General features: G+C 38.5%; 1 protein-coding gene across 1 annotated transcript in view; it reads left to right on the top strand.

Annotated features, from left to right (window-relative positions):
• Window positions 1–11,373, top strand: part of MAN2B2 (mannosidase, alpha, class 2B, member 2) — a 30,891-nt gene that overhangs the window by 7,438 nt on the left and 12,080 nt on the right. Inside the window, exons 4-7 of the mRNA XM_010139881.1 lie at window positions 2,268–2,440; window positions 3,697–3,812; window positions 4,790–4,967; window positions 8,097–8,295. Of these exons, the coding sequence (XP_010138183.1) occupies window positions 2,268–2,440; window positions 3,697–3,812; window positions 4,790–4,967; window positions 8,097–8,295 (666 nt within the window). The remainder of the gene's footprint in view (window positions 1–2,267; window positions 2,441–3,696; window positions 3,813–4,789; window positions 4,968–8,096; window positions 8,296–11,373) is intronic.

Below are 11,373 nucleotides of genomic sequence, written 5' to 3' on the forward strand. Positions count from 1 at the left end.
CCCCCAAGACTGCTATTATTTTACTACTCTTTACAAACTGATTAAAGCATCTCTTATTTTTTACTTGCTGGTGTGTTATGTGTATAAAACTCTTCCTTTAAAAATATCCCAAACAACAATTCTGCAATAAGCAGAAGGGTCACTGAAAGCTGGCTTGCAGTTTAATCTATGTCAGTTATAAACTCCTTTGGAGCAGAGGCGTTTTTTATGTGTGTGTGTTTGAGAGCTTAAGCTCCTGGGAAGGTAGTTGTAGTGAAATTGAGGGTGTAGAACTCTGTGGAAGAAAATACCTGGTAGCAATTCAGAGTGTGGGAATGTTGTATCTTAGGCAAAGCCTCTGCAGAACACGGGCCGTAGAATGTCACTGAGGTCTTCTGAACTCACTTGAAAGACTTGCTTGATGTAGAAACCCCCACCTGTAATCATGATCAGTGACTTCTGTTAAAACTAGATGCATATTTCCAAGAGATGCACTATTTCCCATTTTAATCTTCTACTTTCTGCTTCCAGCCATTCATATGTTACACCTCCCATATGATGGTTTAAAGAGTCTTTTGGTATTTAGATTTATCACCATCTGGTCAATGAAAAAAGAAACAGGATACATCACGTCACCACTGTGCTATAGATGCCTCTAATATTCCATGAGGGAGTAGCATGTGGTTTTAGGGGTGGGAGGGGGTGTGTAAGCTCAAGCTGTATGTCATGGCTGATGTGAGCCCTGCCCGTTTCAGGGCTGCACTGTGGGCAGCTTTCTACATGGGAGAGTAAAGCGTCAGAAGCAGAGAATCTGACTGCATGGCACCCCTGGCCTTGTTCAGTGTTTATCTGGAACGCAGGGATAGCAGCTGCTTTTGCATCCCAGTGAGTCACTACATCACAGTCTGGCCAAGAGGAGAGGGGATGAGCATTTATATTTTTGTCTCATCTGACTCCTGTGCTTAAATGTTGTTATATAGACTTAGTACACCAAACCAAGGACTGCTTCAAAGTAAATACTAATATTGACTGAAGAGTCCTTTAGTTAAATGCAAATACAGCTTTTTCTTACATTAGAGTTAGTTGCAAAAACCCCATTATTTCTATTTTAATATTTCATTTTGTGTATAAATATTTTCTCTTCTAAAAGAAAATTCATGTTTGATAACTTATTCATCAGAAAAAAGAAGTTAATATATTTTTAAATCTGCGTTTATTTTTCCTGAATGTACTCTGCTCACTTTGAGTACAAACAAAAAAATGTACCCTTGCATTGTGTGGAGTTCATCTTAAGAAAACAAAGCCAGTGCAGTCATTTGAAGTCTGTGTTTTGTGTCTTCTCTTGTCTGTCCAGCCAGTTGTGTTTTGGAAGAACCTAGCAAACCCTGCCTAGAATATGCTTCAGTCAAAAGAGTTAAAATAAACGCATCGTTTGTGAATATTTTTACTAGAGAAGACATTAACCCTAGGAAAGATTAAGTGAAAAGAGAATGCCTTGCAACCTCATTTATTCAAATGTGATGCTAAAATTTGGAAACGTCCAAAATGAGGAAGATAGGATTGTATTTTCTAATAGTTTTGAGCACAATTCCAGAACTAGGAAAAATAGATCTGCAAATTTTTTTTTTAATCATCATTATAATCCTAGTACAATATACTGGAGTTTTGAATAAAATCTACCATCTATTTGGTTGTTGTGCTTGTGTTTAAATGGTTCATTTGAGTTTATTCTATTGTCTGGTCATTCTGGTGTGAGAGTTTCTTTTTCTGAGACTCATTTCAATACAAATTAGTAACATTGGTTGTAAGTAACATCTTGTATCAAGATTGCTATTAACCTTTTTTTTTTTCTGATTGAGGATTGTATTCATATTAGTTTTGTTTACTGTATGGTTTCCCTGTCTCTTTGTCATTGAGATGAGACTCAAGTTTCTGAGAATGGAGTGTATGATTTGAGCAAAAACAAACTAAACCCCCGCTTGTTGTTTTCATGCAGACTCCAACCTGGCTATTAACCTTAACCTAATCTGTATCTAACTACTTTTTCCCAGGCCAATCTCTAATCATAATTCCTTTTTGTTATTCATCTTTTATCATGTTAATAAATTATACTTAGCATAATATTGTCAGTGTGAAACTCTCTGCTGTGAATCACTACATTCCCGAAAGCTTAAATGCTTTGGAAGACAGCAACGAAGAGCTATCTCATAAGTGCTTCTCTACGCCTGTTAAATTTATAAAATGGACTAGTAAAAGTGTTCCTAACATAAACAAATTTTGCTTTGCAGAAGGCCATGGGTTTTTGTATGAAACTTTTGGGGTCAGGCCTCAGTTTTCTTGGCACGTTGATCCTTTTGGAGCTTCAGCTACAACACCAACTCTTTTTGCTCTGGCTGGTTTTAATGCTCATCTTATTTCTCGGATTGACTACGATCTGAAAGCTGACATGCAGAAAAACAAGGTAAAAATACCCTTAGGAATGGAACCCACTGCCAGCCTCTACTCATAGTAATCTAAACCATGACATAAAGATAAGCATATCTCTGATCTGTGCAAGAAAATGTAGGTATTTCTTCTCTACAAGTGACATGCTAATTGCATATGATATTGGTGAAATCTATTGAGTCTGTGTAATATGGTTGAGTCATGCCTTTGTGACTTCTGGTCAAATCTAAAGCATAGTCTAGCCTGAAGAAGACACAAAACGTGAGCAGTTGGATGAGGCATAAGTTGACACTGAATTAGGAGCGTGGGGAATGGAGGTGTGTAGAATGGGTTGCAACCTCCCCTGAGAAAATCTTAGGTATGTAGAGTTTTACATAGGCTGTTTTAAAGTGCAGTGTGTATATTTGGGCATGGTGGTTGTCATGTTTGGAACATTTATTTGTGCCTGTAAAAGCGATAATACTAGGCCAGTTAGGATGTCAGATAATCACTCTTTTTGCTGAATTCATGTTTTTTCAGATTCTTCGCTCACACAATGTCCCATACATAGTAAATGTTTTTCTTTTCACATTGTAATGCTTGATCCTGGTCTGTCATCAGTTTTACACACTAAATTATGTGAAAATAAGGGGCTTTCACTGGTAAGAGCTGGGTGTTAGGTGTTTTTTATGAATCTTTAGTGAAACTCAAGCATCTCCGAAGAAGTCAACAGAATTCCTGTTGAATTTGGTGAAGCCCGCACTTACTACCTCGTGTTTGCAGGGACTTGTGATACTTCCTTTCTGATAAAATCTTTTATGAGCTTTCAGCAGTCTTTTTTGATCTAATTTTTTTTCTGTCACTTGACAGTCTGGAGGCTTCCAAAACTGTAAAAATTCCGTTTCACTTGACTAAACACTGATTCCCACTACAGTGCAATCCAGACTATGTCTGGGTCTTTCCTAGCTTAGAGGTGTTCAACTTTCACTGAAACAAGTGAGGTGTAATGCCTGTGATAAGCTAGGCTTACATCTGGATTTTAGCAGTGTGCTGGCAGTGTGTTGCCTCCTCTCCTTCACCATCAGTTGGAGTAGAAAGAGACAACACTATAGCCCTCCTGTATATAGTATGCGACCTTGGTTGGGGTGCCATTGGCTGGTCTTAAGTAAAAACACTTAACGTTTTACAAGTGGTGGAAAGGAAGGTGGACACTCTGAAGTCTGGAGTTGTTAATGATGGTATTTCTGCACGTGTCATCAAGAGTAATGGTTTCTTACCTTTTTTGTTTTCCAGAAGCTTCAGTTTGTATGGCGGGGTTCTCCTTCCTTATCTGAAAGACAGGAGATCTTCACCCATGTTATGGATCAGTACAGCTACTGTACCCCATCACAAATACCTTTTTCAAACAGGTCTGAGGATTTCTGAAATAGGCAGAACTATAAATCACTTCTGAGAGATTATATTGTTGGAGTTTAAGCAGTGTTGTGGACTGTTTTCCTTCAGCTGCTTTCTTTTGACTTACAGTAGGTCAAGGAGATGTCTAGACTCTGTAGATGAGAGTAAGGATTATTAAGCACCCCCGGCTACTCAGCATAACGCATGAAGTTTGCTGAGTATCTAACAATTGAATGCTCAAAAGTGACACTTACTACTGAGAGGCATTAAAAATACTTCAAAATATTGACAGACTTTAAAAATAGTGTTTTGTAGCACCAGGAGGCTTGGAACACAAGTACTGCTTTCATCTACACAGATATATCATGTCAGTCCTTATTACAAATAAATAGAATAAAAATGTAAAACAAGTCAATTGCTGTAAACAGAAAACGTCCAAAGCAGGACTGAGGTTTTTGTTTCTTTGCTTGGCAAGTTAAAATTTAATAACTCCAGGAAGCTCAATATGGACTTGGCTATTGCTAATTGATTTTCCATGGGACACTTGCAGCATTATATTGATATTATGTATATTATCTGTGTATAAACTAAAGCGACCAAAATTTCATATTTACTTTGTGAAAAAAATCCAAGAGCTTTTGAAAACTTTATTTTGCTTACTGGCTTATCCAGTAAAATCCTCTTTGTAAACGAAGCCTACTTGAGGGAACATTCTCATTGTTACAGTGCTTGCTGGTTTGTCCTATTATTTCTTTATTCTATGCCAGCAAGCAGCAAGGAGTTGGAAGGTTGCACACTGTGAAAATAAAACTTTCTCCTACCTTCATCCTCCAATAAACACTAAAAACCTAAAGACTTTCAATGTATATGAACTGATTTTTTTTTTCTTCTTATTCCCTGCACGTCTGCATTTTATCCCAGCACCTTTTGATGTGTTTTTCCCAGTTGAATAAATCCTGTTTATAGCATGTTGCTTTCTCCTTCTACTTAGATCGGGATTTTATTGGAATGGATTTGCAACATTCCCAGATCCACCAAAAGATGGTGTTTATCCAAACATGAGTCTCCCTGTTACAGATACTAACATCCATCAGTATGCACAAACCATGGTGGCAAACATTAAGGAGAGAGCGGCCTGGTTCCGAACAAGTGATGTTCTGTGGCCATGGGTAAGTGCATGATCAGCATTTGCGTTAGAAGTGCCAAGTACACCTACAGTACGGACAGTTGGTACTTTGCTGTAGTGTGTACTGAAAAAATGCAGCTACAAACCACATGTCGGTGAAGTTAGTGGGGTCCAAATGTCCGCTAAGTAATGACCTTTAAAAACTAGAACTTCCTTGTACTGTCTGCTAGCTGTCTACCAAATCTTCCACTCTACTTAAGCTAAGAAATGTGACGAAATTGTAAAGATAACTACTTGTGAAACTATATATTGCAATATCACTTGCTTTTTTCTCTCCTTGTTTTGTCTGTTTAAATGATCTTTTTACATAACTGCTTAGCGAAACATAACTGTGTTAACAAAAATGATAGCATTACAAGAAAACGTACTGCGCATGAGTCAGACAAGGTCTTTTCTAACTGATGTGTAATCAATTTCTTCTACAGTCTTTGTATTCTAGTTAGAAACATAAGCATATCCCAGCTTGGTCATCCAAACACTTTTTTTGTCAATATGCTGTGTTAATTATGTCCTACACGTACACACAGCACTGATCTGCTCTCGCAATTTTTAAGGCCTTAGAAAAGAATAATTTTGCCTAAACTAAATGTACATTGGGTTTTTAATTTTGGTGAGTGCTGCAGGTCTCATAATTGCAATATTAAAGGATAATGTGTGTTCTTAAGGTGGATATTTCACCACAATATCTGTTGCTGCAAAGAGAACAAACATTTTCTGGGTGATGCAGCTTTGAGTCACCAGTTTGTTTTTCTCCTGTGTTTGACACACTGTTGCTTATGTTGAAATTTTTCTTTTTAGAGGTTGAGGGGAGAAGTGGGACATAATACTCTGTAGTAGTGCTATAGTGAAAGTTATGCTGGAGTGGGGAGGAGGGAATTTTGATTAGTACGAGTAAATTCTAACCGTCTAGATCCGAAACTGCAGTTTTGCAGTAATGTAAGAAAATTTCAGTCTCTGACTTCCTGATTTGTGTGCGTGTGATAATGAGCTTTAAACAAAGTAATAAAAGTTTGTTACTTGTTTGCAGTGCTATGTAAAGAAATAGAAAGAAATACATATGCCTCTATAGCTAGACTTAGCTATTTTTTCATGATTACCAATAGTTTGGAGTACTTGGAGATAGATATAGTTTGGTTTTGTGGGTTTTTTTCCCCTTCGGTTGAAAATCAGGAAATACATACCTTCTCATTTAAGATTAGCCCTCACATCTAGACTGTTGGCGTTTATGTGATGAGTTACATGGACAAACAAGTGTTCATTCATGATCTGAAGCACCTAGTTGTGCTGGAGGAGGCATTAGGCTGTGGGGCAGTGCAAGAGTTCAGACTTGCCTCTGTAGAGAGCACAGCAGCAAATGTAGGAGGGGTAGGGAATTGCTTTAAGGACTGAACTGCCCCATAAGATGCTTTTTGGCCTGTGTGGTTGAACTAACTGTACAGTAATGTATAGCGTTCCTGTGCAGTTTTATTGCGCCAGTGAGTGGATGTGATGACTAACTACAGCAGGATGTCCTCCTCCTGCAGAGCTACGGTGCTCCTCAGCACTGTTCAGTGTCAGTGTAAGCAGAGACGAACAGCTCAACACAGCCCCTTCTGTGGTGCACAATGTCTACTTTTTATGAGGAAATCTTGCATCATGAGTTGAAAGTAGTGTTCTAAATATGAAATAGTTTTGCCTGTCAGACATACTAATTCTTCTCCACGAATTCAACTTAGTCAGTATTAAGAAGTCTGGTTTCCACTGGCTGCCATCCTTTTAGTATTTGGTTTGATACATTCTAGTATCTCGTTCTGGTTTGAAGTTGTTTTCCAGTTCTGCCATGTGCATGCAGGAGATCCCTGGTATCTCAAAAATACTTTACAGTTTTGGAAGTCGAATTTCCTCTCTTCTGATCAGTGACTTACCCTCTTAGGGACAGACACGTGCACTATGATTCATAAAGGATATGACCTTCCTTGGAACACCTAGTAGGTGGGGAAGGGACGGGGTTGGCGCTCATACCTGTGAAAGAGAGGAAACTGCAGTCGCCTTTGAGTTCAGCTGAACTCATCAGGTTCAACTCCTTCATGACTTGAATGGGTTCAACCCATCAGGTTAAACTCCTTATGCTGATCAGGTAAAGGTTGGGGTGGAAGATGGGATTGCAAAGATAATAGAGCCTCCTTGGCCTTCTCTTCAAGCATCTACTAAGCTTTGAAGGCAAATTGCTGAAAGCATCTTTATTTTGAAAGTGACATCAGGACTGACTTGTGCAATGTTTTCTGTCTCAAGCATAGAGATATGAAGATGAGGATGCATTAGGCTGGTGTCAATGTTGAAAGGCTTCAATTAGGCCCTTTTATGTGGAGAAGGTTTCTTAGCATGTTGTTGTGCTTCAGATAGATGCCTAAACTGTAATGCTGATATACTGCAAGAATACACGTGATGCCATGGCTGGCTCGTTTTCCTGTTCAGCTATTGCAGTTGAACAAAGGCATGATTAGTTGTGTCTTTTCTAAAATGTTTGTTTGTGCAGATAGTCTCTATTGAAACACCTTCAACAGAAGGCAGAGAAGTTGTGCAAGCATGCTCAAAAAAAAAAAACCCAAGATGCTTTAATACTTCATTCACCGTATGGATGAGCATAAGAATTACTATAGGCTACTGTCCTGATGGGGCATCAGCAACTCATTGTGTGTACTTGTAGTACCTTGTCCTACAGGTATCTCTGTCCAGATTGTTTTGTTTCACATCATGTCCTCAGCACTTCTTCCTAAAGCAGTAAGCATTCTAAAGAGCAGAAAATAAGAGCTTTCTTATTTTCTGCTGAGTGGGAGAAATGTGAAAAAGAAACTAAGGTCGTCTTTCCAGGCATGCATGCACGCATTTTCCAATTGCTACTGTGAAGTTTCATATTCTTGCACAATATGATGTGTCAACACGCTTCTCCCTATCTGTAAAGCTGGTTGGTTCTCAGCTGATCTACCCATTCTTGACATTTTGTAACAAATAACTCTTATATGAGCAGTCAAGATCAAAAGAAATACCACCTTGACATAGACTAGTGTTAAGAAAGATCTTTCTAAATTACATAACCCAAAGTAATTCAGCTGTTCTGTTTTTGGAATTTCAGGGCTGTGACAAACAGTTCTTTAATGCATCTGTTCAGTACTCCAACATGGACCCGTTGTTGGATTATATTAACAAGCATTCTGATGAGTTTGGAGTGACTGTCCAGTATGCCACTGTTGGTGATTACTTCCAAGCAGTTTATAGCAGAAACCTTACGTGGGAAATTCGGGACTCTCAAGACTTTATTCCATATTCAACAGGTAATTAAGTTCACAACTGCATACCGTCTGCCTCAAATGTCCATATTTAAAATTTTAGTAAAGGGAAATTGAGCAAATGAGTAATAAAGGAAAAGGTAAAACACCATCTCCTTATAACATTTATTTACACTGCCAGGTGTCATCAAATAGATAAATTCATCCCAAACTTAGTGGTATAAGGTGGTAGGGCAGTGGTTGGAATGTTTATTTGGAACCATTGGAAACAATGGATGAAGGAAGAGACCTAGAAAGAATGAACATAGAAATAGGCAGACTTGGCAAGAAATCCAACTTGAGGTTTTTGTTTTGCTGTCTTTGAATAACAATAGAGTGCAAAGGAAAGGGAAGCACAAGGTATATTCATGTGTGTAATGTCATCCAGATATTTTTAATGACCTGAAGAAATGCATAGATATGACACTAATCAGGTCCTGTTACAGTGCAAATAGTGAGCAATGAGATAAACCTGTAGGCCTAGGCCACCCGGCTGAAATTTAGTAAGATATTTCAGTGGATGGATGGAGGAAAAAAAGACTGCAATGTGCTGTAAACTGGTTAGCAGACAGCAGTGATAGCAAAGGTGCTTTACAGAGGTGTACCAGCACAACTAATACAAGAATTCCCTCATGACGTTGGAGGGTTCCTGTCTAAACTCTCTAAAGCTGGTATAGGAGGACTCATTCTGCTTCAGGTCTAGATTTTGACTATTTGTTTCACGTTTGGACATTTAACTTGGAATGTATTCTTTTCTCTGCCTCTCACACATTAGCATGCACAAATCACCTGTAGTCTCCTAGGTATTCTGCAGTATTAATTAGATGCGCATGTTACGACTCTCCTCCTCTTCACCAAAAATGAGCTGTTGTAGGAAGGACACGGTGCTCTAGGATCCAGGGAACTGAAAAGAAACTGGTAAACTGAAAGATACCTGGGAACAGATGGATGCATGGCCACAGAGAGCCACGTCCCATCATTACTGTTTAAAAGAACTGGATTATGCATAGATTAGAGCAGAGACGGAAAACACAGCGTGGAGTAATCTGTGAATGTCTGAAGGAGAAGCAAGGCAGGTAACAAAGAGACCAAGGCTAGCTGAAAACTTTTAGGGTACTTCTTCATTAGTACAGTAGGCTAGAGGTGGTCATAGTGAAACAATTGGTGCTGAGGATTTGAAGTCCGCACTCTGCATAATTCCAGGAAAATTGGACATAATCTGGTCATATGGACTGAATGCCCATTCATGCTTGTTACATACTGTCAGGAATCCAGTATGTGAGCTCCAAAACCAGTCTTTGCTATAAAGCAAAGCTTACTGAGTAAGGACAACGCGTATGTTCACTTCAAAAGCATGTTTCTGATCCAAACAAAACACTAATGTAGATGAACCCCCAAAGTCTCTTGTAGCTCTAGGATAAAGTCTTGTCTTTTTCATTAAAGAAAACAGTTTTAGTTCAGGGTGGTGATGGGGAATTGTATTATAATGAAAATCTCAAAAATACTGCCTGTATTTCTGAAACTTCGTAGTATGATGTGACACAAAGTCATTACAGCTGTTTGTTGCTTGCTTACTTCTTACTTGTTGCACTACCTTAGCTTTTCAAGCAGAGTTGAAAAGTACTAGGAAGCTAGGGAAGAAGGCATGCCACACCCAATGTCCCTTTAATCTTTTTCCCCAGTAAATCTGTCCTTTTATGCCTCATATTGAAGTATGCAGAAGAGAAGACACAGCTAACTTCTCAGTTTCTGAACTCATTAATTTGTTCATTGCCTGGATTATCATTAAAATACTTTTCTATACAATTGTAGCTACCGCTACTTCATCACATTTTTTGTTACTGTGGATGTGTATCTTGGGTTACTACAACCCAGATTTAGAATGTATATCCAATACTCTGTTAACGTTCAAATTAATAACTATGGTTTCCTGTGAATCATTGCCCGCACTGATCCCTTACCTCCCTCTAGGGATCATGTCATATCTGACAACTCGCTGATAAAGGCACTGCCAGTTTTAAGTGCTAATATCCTTTTACATCTGGGCTCTTACCTGTATCTTTTGGCATAATTTACAGGCAGCAGTCAATTGCCATTAGCTTCCACAATAGCAGCACCTTCAGTGTTCCAGGTGGGTGCCCACACATAGATGCAATTCTTCCCCAAACGTCTTACTGTGCCTTGCAATTGCAGTAGAGATTTGAGTGCACTTTCTCCCACATATTATTTTCCTTCTTGATGATTAATCCTCTCTCATTCTTTCGATGTCATTTTATGAGTCACTTGCTGGGCTCACTGTCACTTCTGACATATGCCTTGGAAACTCAAGTTTTAAGTCCCAGATAAGTATTTCCTTTTTCTTCTCTACATTCATTGTCCTATGCTAGTATGCATACATGACTTTTCTACTTCTACCCTTGAATGCTGAGATGGAATACATTCTTTTTAATTTCTAGCATTTTTCAGGCCAAAAAGAATTTGTCTTGGCATTTTTGAGCAGAAGATCCTATTTTCTATTTGTTGCCTTTGATCCTAGACTGATAGCACCTTGTTACAGTTGCATATATGCACTTCATGAAGCATTTTCTGCAATTTCATGATAAATAGTTTTTCCAGAGTGATGTATTTAAACAAAAATGCCCCCAAACAAACAAACAAAAACTCCACTAGACAGAGATTTGGAGGGTGTAAAAACAAATATTTGTTTTCAGTTTACTCTGTGGTATAGTGGAACATATTGGCACAAATTAAGTGTTGAAATACTTCCCACTGACCACTTGAGGGCATCTTTAGATGTAGTTTGAGTTGCTGCAGTAGTTTGGAGTCATCACATTGCTTTTTCTCCTCCATTTTGAGGAAATTCAGGATAAATCCCTTTGACTAAAAGGGGGGAATATAGAGACCTTGTATCGAGCACCAACCAAGGATTATAATCCACTTTGTTTATTAATGAGTAATAAAATACGCTTCAGTGAAACTTCTGAAGTTGTTTTGTGCAGATCCACAAAGACGACATTTCTGCAAACACAGGTGAATTTAGTTGATAACACCTTTTATCATGTTACTGGGCCTGTAGGAAAGAGT

This window comes from Buceros rhinoceros, unplaced genomic scaffold, assembly GCF_000710305.1.
Source record: "Buceros rhinoceros silvestris isolate BGI_N320 unplaced genomic scaffold, ASM71030v1 scaffold1350, whole genome shotgun sequence".
Taxonomy (NCBI): domain Eukaryota; kingdom Metazoa; phylum Chordata; class Aves; order Bucerotiformes; family Bucerotidae; genus Buceros; species Buceros rhinoceros.